Source organism: Columba livia, chromosome 8 (assembly GCF_036013475.1).
Source record: "Columba livia isolate bColLiv1 breed racing homer chromosome 8, bColLiv1.pat.W.v2, whole genome shotgun sequence".
In the NCBI taxonomy this organism is placed as follows: Eukaryota; Metazoa; Chordata; class Aves; order Columbiformes; family Columbidae; genus Columba; species Columba livia.
The window spans coordinates 18,361,728-18,383,542 of NC_088609.1; the positions used below are offsets into that span (position 1 = coordinate 18,361,728).

Genomic DNA, 21,815 nt, shown 5'->3' on the forward strand with positions numbered 1-21,815 from the left:
CATAATTTTCTTCCCATTGCACTTTAAGAAGTAAATTCAATGTCTTTGACAGTGGCCTTAATTTCCTCTGTGCGTGTGTGTTTTCTTTCCTCTCTCTAGAATACTGCCTGATCTTTTATTTTTTTGTTGCTGACATTTACTCTGTGTTGAGTACTATATGGTTTCTTGTCAGTCTACAAAACATCTACATCTGTCCTAACTGCTAAAGTCTACAAGTTCAGCAGGCATTTGGGCTTACAGCAGGCCTAGGTAACACCTTTTCTCTTTTGCTGTTTCATGTAACATGAAGCATTTAATTCAGAGAAAAATTACACCATGCTAAGTGATCCATTACCATGGCTGGCATTGCTACAATAATTATGCTTTGGAAACAAAATGTCCTTGAACTCTTAGATCATTAGGGTTCTTTCAGCATTAATTCTTTTATAGTTAAAGTGGTACAGGCAAAATTTAACTTAATCCTTTTTGTTCTAATGCTTATTCATGCTGAATTTTTTTGACCATTAATAGAATATCTGTCACAGAGATAAAAAAGCTGACTTTCGTGTTAATTAGATACAGTATTAATCAAAGAATAAGCAATTGCTCACCTGTGTGAGATTGTACATAATTTGCAAATGCAGTTGTTTAGATTTGTTCAAGAAAATAGTATATTTATCAAATAAATATTCTTGAGTTGTTGGAAATGGAGAAGTAGCTCTGTGCAAGAGTGTCTGATGTTGGAGGAGGCAGTTTCATCTTGAAACACTTCTTCAGCTAAAAATCTTCACTTCCGAGATACAGTGAAACTAGAAATGGCAGATATTTGACTCAAATACAATGTAAACAATAAGCAGATAGGGAGTCATCTCCAATGTTAAGCACTTAGCTGCCAACTAAACAGAAGTAAAATTACATAAAAATAGCATGCAAGTTTTAAGACCTGGCTGAGTCATTTCAATTTATTCCCAGTATATTCTTTAACAGCTGTTCACTGTAAGTGCCCAGTTATAAACCTAGTAGCATAAACATTCACATCTCCTGCTAAACAGCCACCTTCACTTTGGCCACAACATTGATCTAAGGTAAATGTCTGCTTTTCTAGGAATTTTAGAGCTAATTTGCCATGGGTTCACAGTGTTTGACTCCGCTGAAACATGACCCACTCTGTCATTCATCCTTTTTGTATCCCAGATGTGTCAGTGATGGGTGGGACCTAGGGAGGAACCCACAGAGCCCACACTTCCTCCAGTCTGAGATTTTTATGTATTTTAAAGCCAGTCACCACATACACACAAATGTTTTAAATTAGGCTGTGAAGTGAAAGGGTTGTAAGATTGCCTAGAGACTCTGACAAGTTTTCTAGCCAGCGGTGCTGAATAAAGTCCATTGCTGGAACCATTGCCAAGAAATTCTTTCAAATAGGCCATGAAAAGACCACCCCAGTCTCTCAAAGCAGGTCTCTCTGGGGCACTAATCAACTGGAGGCTTGTCGTACTTTTATGGATTTTTGGCATGTGAATCCTGTTTATCAGGCTTTTCCTCTTGTCTCCTCTCTAAAGTGCAGCAAGTGAAATGTGTGGAAAAGGAGGTCAGATCCTTTCTTAGTGCAATAGCCTGCCTCACCCCATCGAGAAGCTTACTGCAGGGAAGGGCAGGCACTGTACCCCTGCTTGGGCTTGTTCTCCTGAGTGTGCTGTCAGCAGGTGTGGATTGAATAACAATGGTCTTGGCCATTGCCATCTTTTTCTGGGGATTAATGCAGCATGCAAGTTGCAGAAAGCTGTACAGCTACAGGCCCCACAAAGCAGATTTCTCCAGTGCAGCCCTGAGGTAAAATTAGCAGGGGCCAGGAATGAGACACTCACTGCCGTCACAACAATACAAAGTTTTGTTAGGTCTGTTGAATCTGAACTCAGTACTAGCCTTGCTCTACAGGTAGATTCATAGATGCATTGCATTGTCTTTGCATTTTGAAAAATATACCAGCTGGAGAAGTCTTTGGGTAGAGAGAAATTGTCTGTGTGCATTCCTGCCAGTGCTTGTTGTGCTGTTGTCCGTGCCTGCTCCACCTGATCTGATAGTGCTTGGCAGCCCAGGGGAAGGAGGGAGATTGAAAAAGAAGAAGAAAAATAAAAGTAACAGTGTATGAAATACCTGGTCTTCCCCTCTGCTGGTGCAAATCTCAAGCAGTGTTACAAAAAATCACTGTAAATTAAAACTGTACCCCCTGCCTGAAGCTGTGCAAAGAAGAAAGTAGGATTTACATCAGTTTTCTGTTATTTTGGCCCGTGCTGTCCACAAGAAAAAAATAAACATTTTGGAATAATACAGTACTAGTATCAAAGAGGTATTTTCCTATAAGCAAGGCAAGAATTGGGGAGAAATGTAATCTCTGTTATTAGTTCGGATGGTGTGTGTGATCATCTGAACTAAAACTAGACCGGATTTGGGCATGTGAACTCAAGAAGGCTTCATGTGCCCCAAATAATCTTTATTTTTCCAGCCACATCAACTTAATGTAAAGTATTGCCTCCCCCAATAAGCCTTGCCTTGTTTACAGCCTTAGACCATCATGACTGCAACAATATTATCAAATTCCCAGTAAAACAAGCAAAACCAGACTTTCGTGTACAAAAATAATCTTGGCTCTCAAAAGTCCTAGTGTTATAAAAATGTATAGGGTAAACAGCTTGAAAAGGTCTCTCTGTGTCTTAGATTGCTGTATTTCCATTGCACTGCATGACGAGAGCCCTGTAAATTCTGCTGGAGAGCCCTGTGTGCTGGGGCCCTATTACAATGCAACAAGAATTTCCATAATGAAGGGTAGCAGAGAGCTGATGTCACTGTCACTTTTTTCAGTCAGCCAGAAACCAATTACCCCTGGCTGACAGTCCCAATTAAATCACTGGGTAGAGGGAAATGCCAGCTATCCTCTCCTAGAGTTAGGTAATTGGGGCTTTATTACAGTCAGGCCTGGTGCTGTTTGTTGGGCCACAGGATACAAGTAAGAGCTGTTCTAGACTCTCTCTCTCTATCCTTTCCATAGGTGTTCATAATTTTTTATTCCTAAGAAAAGTAGTTGCACTTGGCATAAAAATGCTAATCTTTTAGTATATATTCTCTACTGTAATAGGAACCTGAAGATCATTCTAGCTCTTCAAGTTTGTAGAGCACATGAAGTTAAGAGTTCTTACATGAAAGGCTTCAGATGAAGGTTTTGTACTGATTTATACTTTAAATCCTAGTTCTTTTATCTGGTACTGCTGCAAGGATATAGCAAGTTTTCAGCTCAAATGACTGTGAAACTTGAGAGCATATTTGGCGTATTAGACTGATGTACTGAGGAGCTGACTAGTTCACTATATGGATTCAGCAGAGCTGAAGCAATGAGGCAGTGAGTGTGCCAAGGTCCATTCTTGTTCAGGTCAGCACTAAGTCATGGTCCCCTAAGGTCTTAAGGAATGCATTGCTTGTGATGACACAAAGAGGAGGTACTGTAGCTAGCTCACTTCAAATTATCAAGTTTAAAAGCATCTTTAATATTGTAAGCAGTCCAACTATGTCAACACAAAGTTCCACATGAGCAGTTATAGATGCCCTGCACCTGTTATCCAGCCAGACTTGTTTAGAGGATGGTGCAATGCAACCAGATTGTTTATGCCTGGACATAAACATCTTCTGTGTCTTTCCACAGTGCAGCTCTGCCACATCCAGCTCCAAAAGCCATATAGTCACACACTCACAGAACACTTACATTGCCCAGTAGAATTTGGTGCACAGGCTAAGATACAGCTATACATGTATATAGAAACATTTGTGTACAATGTGTTCAATAATTTTTAAGAGAAAAAAGCATTTGCTGTTGAAGAGATTTTCAGAAATAAAGTATAATGCTTGGAAGTTTCTGAATGGGGTAAAAAATTGGAAGGCAAATTATTTTGTTGGAAGGTTAGTGCATGAAACTGACAAATTACCAGCAGCTTTTAAACATTTGTGTCCTCAAATAATATCCTCTCTGCAATTATAAGGACAGCTAGCAGTAGTCAGATCAGCCTACCAGCTTGGTGCTTATCAAGGCTTTTCAGAGCTCTTCTCTTTCCCTTTGTGATGAACCTTCACATGGTTACAGTCGTCAGGCAATCAAAATTCATCTCTCTGCTGGAGTGGCAGGGTGCTTCAAGGTGTAGGAGGAGCTTAAAATGCTATTCTGTAGTCTGCTTAATCACTATCCATGTAATTAGTAGATGCTATTTGTTTTGAATTATAAAGTTAAGGATGTGTGTAATCTATAATACATTTCCCCCCAAAGACACTGGATTGTAAAAACTGAAGGATGTCTTAGGGTTATATGAGCATTTTTACTGTCATTGCTCATTTGTCTGAGCCCAATTTACATATTCTATGATGCATTGCTAGTTTACTTACAGTCAGGATGAAAAGCTGCAGTTACAAACTTATATACAAACTTATATATTAGTCTTCTCACTATAAGGAAAAAAGTACATAATGAAAGCATTGTATCTGTTTCTGAAGCATCGCTATAGTGTGAGAATTTCAGGACCCTCTTATTTTAGGTGACATTCATTATCTGATTTCTTAATTATATTTGAATAATAATTACAACATTTTCCCAATAAAATATTATTAAATTCTGATATCAAGAGCCAGATTACGAGTAAATTTATTATGCTTTGAGGCCACTTCTAAAAACCTGGAGCAAGACAAACTTGCTTCCAGTCAAAAAAGCAATAGTTAGAATAAGAACTGTGCAAGCACGCAGCACAGAAGAAAAATGGTAATCTAAAAACAACCAGAAAAACATAATTAATTCTGCTTTTTTTAGTGATGAAATATGCATAAACAGCTAACAAAGAAGCTCGTATAAGACATCTCTATGGGAAAGTTATTTACAAAAACATATTTGCCAAAAAAAAAAATTAAATGACAACTGAGAAAAATGGCTGCATAAATGCAATAGCAGGACAAGGTCTTCTTGTAGTCATTCCAAAGTAAGGGTAATGCTATGAAATAATCGTGTAACAATCACCTTGTACCAATTACCTTCCCAAAAGAACAAAACCAACTTGCTGCTCGGATGTCACTGGAACTAAACCCATTTCAATATATTTCAGCACAACATTGTGATCAGTTGTACATGTTTCTTTCGGTGTGGTTAGTTGTTATACCAAGATTAACATTATTTCATTTTAGAAAAAAGCGGAAGCGGAGAACCAGTTCTTAAATTTCTTTTACTAGGCAAAACTGATGGAGCACTGTAATACTTCTAGTTTGCTTCTGTGAACATACTTATTCCTGTAGGTGCTTCTGTATGGGACAAAACAACTTGCTTATACTCAAGGTATTGAAGATGCAGTTGCTGATAGCAAAATAGTATTTCTCTAAAAATGGTAACTACCTTAGAAGTGCTGGTTTATAAATTCTTGTGTCCAAATAACTCAGGGGCTTAGACTGGAAGTCTTGAGTCCCACAAAAACACTGTTTGGTGAATGTGGATGCCAAATTTCAAATCTGGGTGCCAAGAAAAGACCTCCCAGCAGCTGCCTATGCACAACAATCATATTCACCCAGGCTTTCACTGTATTGGAAGAAGTTACTATAAAAATGCCATATTTTACTTGAAGAAAAAGTTGAAAAGTCTTGATAGCCAGAAAAATAGAAAGCGCTGTATGAAATTCGGCCTTTACAAAGACCTCAGCATTCCCATACGCAAAATTGAAGATGCAGTTCAGCAACTGATTTCAGCAACAAACTACCTGGCGATTCAAGGGGTCCTCTGGACACTAGCAGAATAGAAATAAATTACAGTAGTAACATCCACTCTTTCCCCCTCTCACATCCAACATGATGCTTAGAGATCAAGTTGTGCCATCTCCATTCGGGAGACATTTTCCTTTCACTGGCATGGGAACATGGTGACATCATGTATGTCAGTCATCTTCACTGAGGTCAGTATCACTGCCAGTGAGTAAAATAGGTGTGAAATATTCTGAATCAACACAAGTTTGGAAGCCAGAATATTTCATTTTACCTGGTAAACAGTATAATGCAAACTGACAGTCTTTCAGGATTTAGTTTGGTACAAAACTGTAGCCTTTGAGAAATGCATTGGCATTAAGATGAATGCTGTCGTAACCAATACTTAGCAGGGACTTGATATTCCTTTGGGGCACTTACTGTTACCTATTGTTCCCATAATATTATCTAATACTTTAGCACAGAGGCCAAGATTTCCAAGAGGAATTTAGTACTTGCCAGGACTCACACTGAGACACTTCAGAGATGCCCACAGGGAAATTTTGCTTTGGACTTTCTGGAAGTCACATCTGTCAACTGGAAACCTGCAAATCAAAGAGCTCCAAATAGCCAGATGCTTTTCTAAATTTTGTCACACACAGTCAATACAATGACTGAATAAAGGAAAAAAAAGAATAAAGGATATTAGAGCTCAGGAAAAATTAAGCAGCTTCTCTGTTTGCCTGTTTACAAATACTACTTTTTGATGATTACTGTGTTTTTAATTTCCATTGCAAATTGTATTACCTCAAATGATTATCACTGAAAACAAATGTCTCTCACCTCACCTGTGAGCACAGTGAGGGAAAACTGGGCAAAGAATTGTTTTCCTGGCCCTCAGCCCAGTGCTCAGACTGTGAAACCAAGTAGGTTTTCAGCTTTCTCTCTGTGAAGACCAAAATTTGAACAACAGTTCCAGAAACATCTCCTCCTTCCTAGCTTCTCCGTATGACTGTAATTATGATCCTGCCTTCTCCCGAAGACAATCACAGGATTTACTGAAAGCACAGCATTTACATATACAGTGCATGTGAAAATCAAGCAACCTTGATTACTAATCCTGCCCTCCTGATTCTTGCTCCTTTTCCTCCTTCACGCTGTTGCCTGCTGGAGTTGTTGGGTCTGAAATCCTTCTGACCCCACTTAGTATTGATCATGTGAAATGATGCTGCATTCTAGTTTAAATCTTGTCCAAATACCTTTGAAACTGTTCCTTTGCCTATACAACTACTTCCTCTGAAAGAGATGGGTTTTTCAGTTTAATTCCAGTACTTACAGTTTTAGGACTTTCTGGTTTGTTCTATGAGTTCTCTCACTCTGAAAGAAAGAAAAAAATATAATTAGAGGAGGATTTGTAAGTCTGCTAACATGTCTACTCTGCTGAAGTGAAAAGCATAGAGGTAAAATAAATTTACAACCCATTTAACATTTAATATATCGGTGCTTTTGTAAAAACACTATTTGCCTCATTTTGCCAAGCACTCCCGTAACCTTGACACTCACAGGATGATTACTAGTACAGACAGAAACTTCCTGATTAGATGGTTCATTAGCAGCAAGGTACAGAATACTAATTGCAAATTTTCATCTGCATTGACAAGGCTCGACCTAGCATTCATCTGACAGTGGAATTGCTTCCCTGGTGATATCAGCTACACACAATATGGTAAAAACATGTTATTTCACAAAAATTCATCAAAGATGAGGATAAGTGAATCACACGCTATTAAGTACTGCAGGTCCCAGGGGAATCCTTTTGTACTTTACAGTCACTTTGTTTTGCCTACCTAAGTGTAAAATACTCAAGAGAGACTTCATATGAAAAAACAGCTTAAACTCCTTGACAGAAATGCAATAATTTGAACAGCATGCACCTTAACTAGTACCTGATCACGAGCAAGCACAAGGTGCTACCAAACACTGCTTAAAATTCACGTAGTTAAAAATAAAGTTGGAAGAAAAGGCTGGGTTCTGTCTCCCACCATTTCTATCATGTCCATAATTAGATATAACTGAGTGAATCAACTTGATACTTCTGTAATCTTTGGTTAAATTTTTTATTTTAGCTTAGCAGGTAGAAGTCCCTCATCACTTAGTAGAAAAATGGCTACATGAAGAAGCAAAAAAGTAGTCATAGTTCCAAAAAATGTGTAACATTTAAGGAAGCAGTAGCCTTGTCAGATCTTGCAAAATACTTTTACATTTTAAGATAAAGCCCTTCAGTTCCATAAAAACATTTATAACCTGCAAATTTGCAGAACTGGAAGCTCATGCTCTGCTGGGTCTTCTGGAAGAAAGTGTTCTGCTTTGAGGTACTACTCAGGCTGAGAAGGGAATAAAAAGAGTGTGGTGTTCAAGGTGTGGGGGAAGAGATTTGTATACCCTAATAACACTGGAAAAGCTCAAAAGAAGTAGTATTTGCAGACTAACATAAGAATTTATATATAATAATAAAATATTTATCTGTGGAAAAGCATGGGCCAAGGGAGTTTCCAGTTGTCTCTTGTAGGCAGCTAATTTATAACTGGTGGGGGAAACCAATGCGTATAGTTGTTCTTGTTGCAAGGTGCCTAATTAAAATGCAAATAGATCTATAGCAATTTTGGTAATGAGGTAAACAACTTCCTCTTACTATACAACTTCTGTACCCACAAGACTCTTTAGGCAGCCCTTCCTCACATTGGTTTGTCTGTTGGTTTGTCCATTGATAATTACCTGAAGAACTACAAACTAAAAATATATGCTATCTATGAGTTGTTTTGTAAAGAGGGTACAAGTACCATAAACAGGAATATGATCTGGTCAGGCCCATCATTCTATCTAACTCTGTTCTGAGCTTTCAATAAATACCTCAGAATGTATTTTAATACCCAAACCATAATGTCAGACCAGAGTGACTTCATGCTTTTGTGCTACATAATTTTCATAAAATGAAATTCTCCCAATGGTGCGTAGTGGCACATATCTGTGATGAAATTCAGCAAGAACTTAACAGAAGATATCAACAAGGAGTACTGCGGAATGCTAGCAAGAAAAGCCGAAGAACCTAGGGAAAAACAAGCACTGTTTTATAAGCAGAGGCTTTCTGCATTAGGTAAATAAAACTGGGTACTGAGCTAATATAGGCTGGAGCTTTTGCAGAAAATCTCCTTCTATATTGAGAGAATCACAGGATCACGTGAATAGGATGAGACCTCCAGAAGTCTCTAGGTCCAACCACCTGCTCAAAGCAGGTCCTGTTTGAGTAGGTTGCCCAGGACCCTGTCCAGCTGAGTTTTTTACATCCAAAACCTCTCTAGGCAATACTATCTTTAGCTCAGTCACTCTTCCACTCTTCCATAAAATCATCCAGCTGCTCCTGACTAATTACCAGTGTTTTAATTGCCAGTGAACAAAAAGGATTTAAGAAAAGCTTCAGGTTAGTCAGCAACAAGCATTTTGTAAGTTCACATCTTCCATTTGCAAGAGAATTTTATGGTTTATATGAATGATTTAACTGTTGTCATTTGTTTGTTTTCCTGTTTATGTTAAAACTATTGTAACATTTTACAGACTGGAAAAGAAGTACCAATTACTTAATAAAAGCCACCTATAAATGTATTTGACCTAGAAGGCTCAGGATGGCATCAATAAAAATTGCACTTTAAATTGGAGCAATATCCAGCAATCAGAAAACAATATGCCTAGCAGTGAGAGACATAAGATAGACAATTAATTAGTAGTGCTGTAATCTGAAAGTTGAAAATTTATACCAGGCAACAAAAGATGTTAGGTAACTAAGTTTGTTGGCCAGAGTTACAGTATTTTAGAAGACATGACACTGACTAGTATAGTCTAATACCACACCACACTATAGTTATTGCAAAGAAGCAATCAGAATGGAAAAGGGCAGTAAAGCAAAATGGCAACACAAACCCTTTTTCCCTGAGAAAATGGCATTGCCTCTGACTTACATGACTGAAGAATCTCAACAAAGTGAAGCTCTACTGACAAAGTATGGAAATTACATTTAGATATTCTGCTTCACTGTGTACAAATGATGTTCATGAAGTACCAGCACCACAGAACTGGTGTAGACAGTTATGTAGACACTGCTGTACACAACTTCAAGGTATTGGGGCAGTAATATATTAATTTAGTTTGCTCCCCATTAAAATCTGGGATATGAATAGCTCATGAAGAAGAAGAAACATTTGGAATAGGTATTGAGAAAAGCAGAGCTAAGTTTCAAGCATGGTAAAAAACACCAGCTCTTTTGGCTATCCTGAAAGCAATTATATTTTCATAACTTTCAAAAGACCTAGGATTTGTTCATACGCTTGCTATATTGCTCGTAATAGCCACATAGTTCCTTGGCAGATTAATTCAAATGTCAACACAGGCATTCACATATTATGGATATGTTCTCCAATTGATGACATTTCTTCATGTCTGAGGACTGACAAGTTCACTTAGAGCACAGATTTTACATATAATTGTGTAATTTTTAGAAGAACATGTATATTTAATAGATGTGACTACTTCCTTGCAGTACTTAACATATATTCCTCAGAACTGAATACATAATATTTACTTACTAAGAATCTTGTCTCTTTTAAACTATTTCACGTTTAGTGGGGTTTTTTGTTTGTTTGTGGGGTTTCGTTTGTGTTTTGGGGTTCTTCTGTTTTGCTTTGTTTGTTTTGATTTACTGGTATATTGGATCTGTAAATCTTCAGACCAAGTATATTCTAAAAATTGATTAAGCATGCTTTCTTCCTTAGTTTTAACTTTATAGATTGCTACACAGTGTTTCCCTAGTAAAGGTGAAATTAATTTAGTCTGCAGTTATAACCACCATAAGAAGACATATCAAGTTCCTGTTACTCGAGACTAACTCTACAAAAACAATTTTTAAATTGTTCAAACTTGTAAATGAAAATGTTGTTCTTCCACCTAACTTATATAGTAACAAACTTAAATAAAAATGCACTTAACGCAGGCAATCAGCTCAACTGCATAATTTAGCCCAACAGAAGAATTCCCAGACGGCAGAATAGTATTTTCATGTTCATGTTGTAATGCTTACATATTTTACTAGAGAATTTCAAACAGAAACTAAATAGACAGATGGCAAAGAGATGAAAACATCCAAACAACTATAAATGTACACATAAAACAAAGCAGATGACTAGAAGAGGAAGAGATTAAAAAGACAATCAGCCATTTGATGATATTTAATTTTATAGCTAACCAAGTACTTTCCAGTAGGAACCCAGTTCATCATAACGTTTGTAACTCATGGCACCTGACCAGGAATTCCAGCCTGGGCTGCCATCGGGGACACCAGGGCTCTCTGAGGCCACTTCAAGAGTGGCAGGTGGAGTGGAGGGTCAGGGGAGCTGGAGGCCTCTGGGTTGGGGCTCAGCCTGTGGGAGCGTGGAGGGTGGTGAGAAGCAGAGGCAATAGAGGTGTTGGAGCCAGGAAGAGCATCTGAAAAGATGCGGCACAAGGTTGTCAGTCAGTGGGTGCAATTGCACATGAACAAGGTCAGAAAGAAGGAAGAGCCTTGCAGCTGGAGAAATTTTTAAGTTATTCCATTCACTGACATGAAAGAGTAGATGTGAAGGCACTGACCCATTATAAACAACTTTCTTAAATTCATGGTGACACCAAAAGCCTGCTCCTGACTCACCTGAGGCCTTAGGCATATGCTTGTCTTTAAGTCTGTGCTTAGTTAAGTGTGCATGTGAAGTTAAATGTGTTATCAAAGGCTTCCTAAACTGTGGACTAAGATTGTACTGAACTGGGGAGGACGAAAGACAATACCAACTTTATTGAACGTTTTCTATTTTAGAGCAGTATAACATAGCAATGGCCAAGCAGATTTTTCAGGGTTGTTCCTGGGCTTGGGAATGCCTGGTCTCTGTGCTGGGGCAAGGAGACCAAGCAAGAAACACTGTGGGCCAAGGGCCAGAAAGGCTGGTAGAAGTGAAGATAGGGGATGGAGGAGATTCACTGCCAAACAGGCAGCTCATCTCTTTCTTGGTCTCAGAGCCTGAAGATGCTATGGCAATCATTGTTATGGTATAGCTTACCTATAGTAAGCATACATAATTAACAACGGCTGTGTTTATAAGGTGCTAGAAGGCCAAAGTTTGTACTGGGATGGTGGTATCTGAACTTGGCTGCTGGGTCTGTTGCTGTCTTCCTTCCCTCTCCCTTCTGCTAGCTCAGGCCAAGGCTTTAATATCTGTGAACGTTGTAATCAATGGATGAGGCATTGGGCACTGAGACAGCCTTGGGCAGAAACAGGGCATTGCCTGTGTGGTGCAGCAGCCACGGTGTTGACCTGCCATGGCACTGGAGAAGGCTCTGCCGAGCACGGGCAGGCTCATTGCACTTGCACCAGCCACAGCTGTCTAAGGCCAGCTCTGGGTAGAAAAAAATGGAGTCCATCCCCTGCCCCATCCCCTTCTCTTGTCAGTCTCCTGAATCTGTAAGTGGCTGGTTTCTCTATGAGCAGTTCAAAATTACAACACAGCCTGATGAAGCTCAGAGGACCTCTGCCAGCTGTCAATTATTATGCTTTTTAGTGATGGCAAAAGCATTTAAATCCAGTGTAAACAATAGCAACAAAAACAAAATAAAGAGAGATTGTGGAGGGGAACAAGCTAATATCTAACTACAAAAAAGATTGAGAATGGGGGTGTTTAATCTTTTTACTTCATGTGCTAATGAGGTAAGATACAGAAAAAAATGCAGTAAGCAGAAAGTGCTCATTAGCTGACTTTATGCAAGAAAGCATGAAGTGCTTATACTATGAATCGGGATGACTGTGATGTAATGGAGCTTTAGTAGAAGATAACGTGTGATAAATTTTGAGAGCTTAGCAGAGCGCTGTGCCCTGCCTGTGTGTGGTGTCAGCCAGGCAGAGAGCACCAGTCAGACACAGTTCTGCAGCAGAAAGCAGAGGCAAGACTCCAGTCCAGCTCACAGACAAATCTGCACCAGGTTTGAAAAATCACTCGGACCTGCCAAAGTAAAACCTTAACAAGAGCAACTGCCTTTTGAATCAAAGTCTGTAGGTTTGCAGTAAACAGGCTGGTGAGGGGCAGAGGCAAAGGGCACTGGATGTCTTGGATGTTAGCTCAGTTTCCAAGATGTGGAGAAAGCCATGAGGATCAGCACCAGCCCTTTGGAGAACAGACAACTCGGCAGAGGATGTCCTATCAAGATGAATATGGCTCATTCAAGAATTAACTCTCTACTCATCTTCTACCTCAGTTTTTTGCTGCTCATCCATTTAAGAAGTAAGATTTGCACTTTTTCTTATTGTTCTGACATGTCCTCTGGGTAGATGACTAGATGTGCACTACTAGCAGGAAGCTTGTGTTGTCAGAAGGCTTTAAAAATTTGATGGAGATGTCAAAAAGATTTGGTCCATGAAACTAAGTTGTATGAACTCGTTGCATGATAGCTTTCCTGATCTTCATGCTTAAACATTTTTTTTTTTTAAATGAAGAATGCATGTTTAATACTTTGCTTCCTGTATTGAAAGTACAGCAATAAAGTGTTCTGTTAGAACTATACCTATACTTTAAAGTCTGCATTTTGATACTATTTATCCAGTAAATTTAAACCTATCTGATTAAAATCTAGACTGACGTATCCTTTGCTAATGTTGCACATATTATGTATTTTAGTAGCACCCATTGCTTTATTATATAGGCATTTTAATTACAACCTCTAGACAAATCAGTTATGAAGCAACTGTGATATATTAGGTGTTCTAAATATCTCCATTATGAAGGAGTATAAAAGTCCAACTATTTTTATAGAGAAATATTCTCAGCAAACTTCCACATAAACATAAGTATGCAAAATATTCAAGTCACAATGGGTTTCCTTGGTAATTTTGTCAGACGTCTCAGAGTAAATTCAAGCCAAGGAGACTAAATGGCCTCAGCTGGTGAGGCTGATATATGTTTATGAAAAGCAGTAGCTCTTGAACATGTTTAAAATGAAGACAGGCAGGATTTGTGTCTGTCTGAGGAGCCTGTTTGATTTGTGTCTGTTGAATGTGAATCACAATAAGACAAAGCTTTGAGCAGCTGCCATTAAACAAGAAGACTTGGCATTAGCGTACAGTGTTGTGTAATCTGGGTCACCTTCTGTTGCTGCATCACTCAAATTGTTACTTGGACAGTTTACAGCCCAATATAAATTACAGACTGAAAAGCAAACAGATGCAGTTGGATCAACCAGCACTGAAGAGAAAACAAAACAAAACACACCAAAACAACAAACGCACAAAAAAACACCAAAATAAAAAAACACCCAGTAAGATACAGGAAAAATTACAGAATGTCATAGAAGCATAGTTTTATCCTAGTAGTTTTCTTCCTTGCGGATGTACTGATGTCAATAAGGGAAGCCAAAAGGTTCTTTCTAAATTAACTCATAACAGGGCGTATCCTGAAAAGAAAATATAATAGATTTTCCACTTTCAAAAAGTAAGTTTTTAAGTCTGTATACTGTAGGATGAATAGTCAGAAAGTCTCGGAGACAGAGTCTGTTTTCTAATGAAAAGAAATGGAATGGTGTTATTTGAGAAAATGTCGTTTATACATGAGGCAGGCAAATTAGAACAAAATATAAAAGCTTTGGGAAAGGGAGTTAAAAGGTAAGTGCTTATAAAATTAAACAGGTCACATTAAAAACATAATACACAAAGCATTGCTGGAATGTAAACAAGAATAAAAGGCTGAAGAATCATTTTAAAAAAAAATATATAAACACAAGTTTTGACTTTGACCTTGGGTGAGCTCTGCTCAATGCAGAATGCCAATGAGGGAAAAGTAGTTGGGTGTCATTTTGTGGCTTTTCCTTAGCACAGTTGGTTGGGATGACATTTCAGATGTGGCATGAGTTTTCTCTGGGTAATGGCCATATGACCAGTATCAGGCAAGAGGCTGTTTAGTCTGGGAAAACTCCTCAGGTGGATTTGTAGCTGTTGCAAACTGATGTGATGCAAATTGATGTACAAGGATGGAGCAGCTACAGCAGGAGCCAGAATCAGGCTCAGGACATACCTGTATTTATCAGTGCAGTGTGTTTAATGATCTTGATTAGTATTTTGTCTCAAGAAAATGTGTACACCATTTGAAACTGTTAACAGTTTCTGTTAATAACAACATCAATATGAACAGATGAAACAAAAATAGAGCAGAAGAATTGACTGCAATTACTTTCTTAAAAATTAAAGCTGAGAAAGATCAATCAGAACAGAGGTGATTGCTAACATTTATAAAGGTTATATCAACCATTATATTTTTAAAATCAATTTACTGGACTTCTCCCACAGGATCTTAATTAAAGGATTCTAATCTTATGTCCTGCTTAAAGTCTTCCTTATAATTATTTATCTTAAACAACTTTGGAAATGAACAGTATTTATAATAGAAGCCAAGGCTTCCTAAAATCATGTATGCATATTACTTTTTCTTCAGCTCACCCATTTTCTTAAGGGGAATAGAGGTATGCATACATTGTGAAGTGTCCCACACAGACAGCAGCTCTTCAGTAAGTTGCAATGAAACCGAAGCATAAGTTGCAATGAAATTAAAGCATTTTTCAGGAATGTTGCTACCTGAAAACAAAATATTCTAATATAGCATAAAATGAATATGTTGAACTGAAAAACAAGACAAAGTTGTTCAATATTATTAAAATAATTGTGTGCCCTCTTATTTGTAAAGTAGCTCATGTGTACATTGGAATATATTATGAGGTACTCTAATTCCTGTGAATCACTAAGATAATAGATGGTAAACCTTAATAAAAGTTTTCTGGCTGCACCTAAGTCTCTAAAGCTGAAGACTAAGGTATTAAAGAAAGTAGCCCTGTCACTTGTGGTTCCTTTTAAATCCCCAGGATAAGTAAAAATGATATTTTACACATATTATCACTAGTAACAACTCTTAACATCGAACTGTACAGCGACGGAGACTTCAACCTGTAAATCACAGCCTTCCTGCGAACAATACCTATTTTTAAAAATCATTTCAATTGTATAAAATGCTTTTGGAAAGACCATTTATAATTAACTTAATCTGCTGGAGCCTCAACTGCTAAGTGATGCTGTCAGGTGCAGCACCTGTACAAATAATCCTGCAAAGTTACATTTCCAAAAAGATTGTGGACTTAGTGTTCTTGGCACGAAAAAATAAGGAGCCTGTTGGAGAGCCCTTGATGCCTGCTTGTTTGTCCACTGGCCTGCCTTGGGGCTAGAGCATCCGTTAGGTTGTTCTGCTGTTTGCTGCTGTCACATCCCTGAGGTGAAGGGATGAAGACTGTGCACCCACCAAGGGGCAGGATTGTTCTGCTGGCAGGTGATGTTTATCTCATTCACATTCTGTCTTCTTGACATCGCCACAGGGATCACCACCATAGCTATGCTGCGACACAGCAAGACTATGGAAAGGTCTGGGCATGTATCATGTGTCTCTTGGGGCTGCACAAACACATATTCCACAGGTTGTTGCCTTCTCACATGGGCTTACAGGTGGAGCTATGGATCACAGTTAAAAAGAAAACTGTACCTTCTTTTCTTAATTATCCTGTGCCTCTTTCTGCATTGGAAATTTCTGTTTTTCTGACACTGGTAAATTTTATTTGGGCAAAATTAAATCAGATAAAATATATTATTCATGTTTATATTGCCAGTCATTACTTTACATACCAAAGAGTTTCTCCAACCCATAAGTGCTGAAGTCTTATATATAGGTCAGTGTATATATATATGGTAGTATATATATTTTTAACAATTCCCTAGGTGTTTTGTTTTGTTTTTTACAACCTCCAAAACATGAAGATGTCAGATTACACAGAACCAATTATTTTTGCCTGCAAATTCTCTATAAACAGAGGGAAATTGAGGCTTTGTCTAAAATTGCAATCGCATGTGTTTGTGAAGCAGTCTTCCCCATTCCATTTATGTGTAGACAGTGGTACAGTTCTGCAAATTTCTTTATGCCTTGTGCCCATGGTTATGGGTATTGTATGCAAGCCCTCAATACAAGTTGGGTTTTTATTATGTTTTGTGAACATGTTTACACAAATTACACCAAATGAACTACTTACAGCAAATTAATCTGGTGGGCATCCAGAAATGGTCAGCTCTGTATGAGGAGGGACCATGAATCATTATGTACAGTAGCAGATAGGAAGCATGTCCCGAATCCAGAGCAACATTTATAACTAAGTGCTTCCATATTATTGTCTAACAGAAATTGCCAGCATATAACTCTGGGCAGAGAGTTGCTTAAGAAACAGAAGAACAATAATTATTATTTTTTTTTCTTTGAAAAAAACAAGATTTATAGTTTTATATCTATCACTAATGCAGAATTATTTTCTTTTCCTTTTGGCAAAAATTATGTAAAAAAAAAATTTCATAAGTGTTTTTCTCCATTTTAATGACTTAATGACCTTTCAGAAGAGCGTAAAAAATGTAGTATTTGCTTCCTAAGTTTCCCCAAATGTTCATAAATTAAGAATGGAATTTAATTTGGGATTGCTCTTAATGTAAGCAAAATATCTGAGCTTTACTTGCACCCCTCTTCTACCCCTCTGACTACTGTTGGAACTATTCAATTTTTGCCCATGAACAAGACCTTTTAATTTCCTGCAACTATTCCCATTACTGACACAACTTCTAATTGCTGCTTAATTATTGTGTTAGGAATAAAGCTCTGCTTATAAAGGGATTTGTGGTTTTGCTGATACTGCTCATCCCTCATGCATACCCAGATGATGGAAGTAGCTTTCCAAAGTGTTGTTTGGATGCACATGTGATGAGTTCACAGCAGATTTGGTACTTGAGCAGATCCTCGCTAGCCTATTGCAGAGCACAGGGCCTGTCAGAGCTGCAATCAAGCTGCAGCTTTCCCTCTGTCTTACTTGTCATACCTTGTACCTACATCATATGAAAAATGAAATCTCTTTCAGATGTTTGCTATCACCTTAAGTGAGTTTAAAGCAGCAGCTTCTTGACTCAGTCGTAAGGGTGTTATGGTGTTTGGGTGTGGTGGTTTGGGTTTTTTTGTTTGTTCTTTTCATTTATATATCTTATTATGGATAACATCTCCATCTCTGGAATAAATAAAATCCTAAGAATGTAAAGTAGTAACCTTCTAATTTTTAAACAAGAAAGTAAATTCTGCAAGATGGATCCATTTGTGTTAAAGTGAAATTTCAAACATCCAAACCACACCTGTATTTGAGCCTTTCAATACAAATTCTTAAAAGGCATCCTTAAGGTGCTACACTTACCATTCCAATGGCAGAGCAAGACTACCAGGTTACAGACAACCTCTCTGCTGTGTGTTTTGTAAAATGGGAACTGTCAATACTGAGAACCTCTGGAGGTTTAACATTTCCTTATGTCCTGTATTCATCATCTGGAAATCACAATGCAAGATATCAGCATCTTTGAAACTTTACCCCTCAAATGACATTAATTTTCGCAATGCAGAATAAAACACTGAATGATGTGTTCACAGTCAAGAAGTACTTGGAATACAAGGACACTGATCAATGTTTATAAGTGGGTGTTGTTTTTGACTAATAACCTATTAGGAAAGAGTCTGATGGGAAAAAAAGGAGATTGAGCAAAAGGCTGGTTATCACTCATTCTCAACTCACTGCACAGACCTCGCATGGACTTGAAACACTGATATGTTGTGCAGCATCAGTGATAATGGACTGGAGAAACTGAGGCTGGAATGTTGTAGCACATCACACAAGTATAGGTCATAAAGCTGATGTTTTTGCATATGTAACCCTTTCAAAGGTATCTCCATCCAAAGTTTACAACTGTATCTACTTATCCACAGCATTTTTTCCCCCTTGTGCTAATTTTGATGGACCTAGAACATCTAGGGAGCCCTGTCCCAGTGCAACTTTCTGCACCTTTTCCTCTCTGCAGGAGGAAATTAAGGAAAAAAATAGCACTGTTTAGAGAATGGTCAAATCTTGATGGCAAATTAAATATGTTCCTATTGAAAATCTATATGAAGAACCAAGTATTTTGCTGTTACGTGTTGACAGGAATATGAAATGCAAGGCACAGCAGAGTAATCAATCCACAATTCAGTACTGGCTATATCCACTTTGCTGCTGTGAGAGAGGGAGGCAATTAGAAAAATGCTGAACAGGGACAGCAAAAATAAGGCATTTAGAAAGATGTGCCCTATGGGAAAGGGTCAGGGGAAGAGAAGCCTGAGGAAAGACATGATTACAGCCCTACATACACTAAAGAGAATGGCAATCAAGGAAGATGATGAGATCGGTTGCTCCTCACAGCCATTGAAAGGGCAGGCTCTGCAAAGTAATAGATTCCACATGCAGCAGGGAAGATTTAGGTGAACTTTCCCCCTTGAAGGATGATTATATCTCTATATCAGAACCCTTTAGTAAACAGGTTAGATAAATATCTGCCAGAGGTTGTCTAGACTGCTGTTTCACAGTTGGCGCTACACAAATGAAGGGCAGTCAGCACCACCTTGGCGGTGATCTGTGAAGATCTCAGGTGATGGAGCCCCAGAGATGCACAGGTCCCTCTAATCCCGAGGGCGGTGATGAGACTGAGGCTCCGTGGCTGGGCGAGTGGGTGGCTCCCTTCCCTCCTGCACCACAGCCGGGGATTATCTGCTGTTCAGAACAAACACAGCACTGAACCCAGCCCTGTTTGTTGCATTAACCACAAAATCCTTCACTAAATTTCAGTTAGAAAACAATTTACTCTCATTCTTTGAGACATCAAGTACCTACTCTTAATTTTTTGGTACCCTAGGCTTTAAATAAGCATTTTGGCTGTTGAAGGCACTCATTACAATGAGGACAGATAGTCTCCCATGCTAGAAATCATGTAGTTTGATTTTCAGATTTTGGAGTCAAATCACTTATATTTTTTTACTTGCAATTTGAGTATACTTGATAAATGGGTAGTACAATGCCAGAAAATAGAATTAATAAATGGATTATTAATAGTATAATCATCATGGTCAAAAAACCTGAAAAAAGGCAATGGAAGACTGGAACCTACTGCAACAAAACGAATATCAGGAAATTCCTAGGGAACTCTTTTAAGTGGCCTTTCTGGACATGCTATAACAAAAAAAAGTACATATATATATATCCTCCCAACTACCACTCAGGAAAAAGATACACATTAGTCCATTTTCCTTAACTCCTGACATGCAGCACATTCCCCTTAATAAATAAGTTACAGAAATAGCAGTCTAAGTGCCTTTGATTCTGCCTACAGGGCTTTGCAGCCAAAGACCTCTCCAGGGTACTTCTATTTTTTTCTTTTTTTATTTTATAATTCACATCTCAGCATTAAGAAAATCATTTAGACAATGCCTTGCCTCAGTCTCTAGGCAACTTTGATTATCCCCTTTCCTCTTTGTGGTGGCCCAAAAAGGAAAAAAGGTGCTGATATTTACATTTTCTAAGCCTTTAAACCTAATTGACTCATCTAGAGTCACAGACAGCAGGCAGCAAATAGATAAATGATGCATATTATTTTCTAGGTTGATATTGCAGATTATTTGTTGGTGTCAGAGACTGACATGTTTTGTCAGTTCTTTTCTGTTTTCTCAGGCATTTATGGTGCCATGACATGAAAACCCTCTCACACCAACAAATAGTAAAAAGAACACCAACCCAACCCAGATAAACCTTTTCCAATGAGATTCTTACGTTAACTATATATTGATTATATTTCATTCACCCATAAAATGGGTCAACAGAAAATTGCTTCTGTCTTTTGACAAACACTCCAATTGACAGGGCTTCTCTGCGGTAGCCTGACACGCGGTGACACACACCACGCAGCTGCCACAGGAACTCCAAAGGGCTCCTCTGGGCTGAGCAAAACACACTCCTCCCTGGGCATCAACAAAGCAAGGCTGCACTTGCTGCTGCAGCTTCAGGGTTAGGGCAGCTTCTGCCTGCCTGAAATCTACTCAGCAGGGACAGAAATCAAAATATTTCTAGGGCTAACTACTTCTGTGGGTAGAAAAGGGGCATGGGCTGCTAATCAGTTGCATACAGTGTCCCTGCTCCGGCAGTTGAGGATCAGAGGCAGTGCCCAGGCAGGACACTTGCCTGGTGCATCCTTCTGTGCTGGGAGGTGCTGGGCTTGAATAATTGTGGCCTGGGTGGATGCTCTGGGGAGAAGCCGCTTGCTTTTTTTCACTGCTCTTTCTTGCCTGCCCAAAGCTGAACATACTGGAATCCTGTTCCCTTAACCTTTCCTTGAATAATGAGACAGACAAAGCATCTTTGATTGCATTAGTCAGGGAGTCTACAGGCAGGATGCATTCCTTCAAAGTGCCCTCAATCTCAGTGACTGAGGTCAAAATTGTGGATGAACAAACCTGCACAGTCCAACCTAAGGACTCAGCCAGGGACACAATGGCCTGACCTTTCCTTTGCTGACAGTTTCTGAGAGGTACCGCTATGTTCCCGTACTGTGGGACTACCGAAGGCTGGCTGCCCTCTGAAGCAGTTAAGCCCAGGGCTGCTGTAATTCCCATTCAGCCTGGGGACTACAGGAGTAGCTGAAGGGCAGCATACAAGAAATTGGTCACACTCTTCCCTTGACAGTTCCTGTTCTCCCTCATTGGGGTCTCTAGCAGGGATAGTACAGAGCACTTCGTTTGTTCTTTGTTCGGCAAGGAGAGTCCTAGCTCTGAATTTGACTGAGACACATTTCTTCTTTTCTTTGAATACGAGCTAGAGGACTTTGTGCAATTTGACAGGAGGCCAAAGCAAGGACTTAGAGAGATAGACAGTCGTCAGTCTGCAAGGATCCAAACAGCCACAATTTAAGTAACCCGTACTGACAGATTACTCAAAACAGGGAATCCAAAACTCTCACTGTAATAATCTATCCTTGAAAAGACATCTGGATAAAGCAGTACCTTCAGGTGTGTTTTGCTGGGCTTTGTGGCAATTCGTAGGTACTT

The 21,815-nt window shown here is 38.8% G+C and overlaps 1 protein-coding gene across 12 annotated transcripts in view; it reads left to right on the forward strand.

Annotated features, from left to right (window-relative positions):
* Window positions 1-12,668: 12,668 nt before the first annotated feature.
* The window catches only part of CRB1 (crumbs cell polarity complex component 1), a 118,970-nt gene continuing 109,823 nt past the window's right edge, over window positions 12,669-21,815 (forward strand). For 5 of the 12 annotated variants that reach the window (XR_010474314.1, XM_021294124.2, XM_021294096.2 and 2 more), the window contains exon 1: window positions 12,670-13,088. Coding sequence is in view for 11 of the 12 variants with exons in the window: in XM_021294124.2 (XP_021149799.1) it covers window positions 12,953-13,088 (136 nt within the window). In the remaining variant the exon portion in view is untranslated. Of the gene's footprint in view, window positions 13,089-21,815 lie in introns of all 12 variants that reach the window. The other 7 variants (XM_065072343.1, XM_021294125.2, XM_021294107.2 and 4 more) reach the window with 5 other exon arrangements.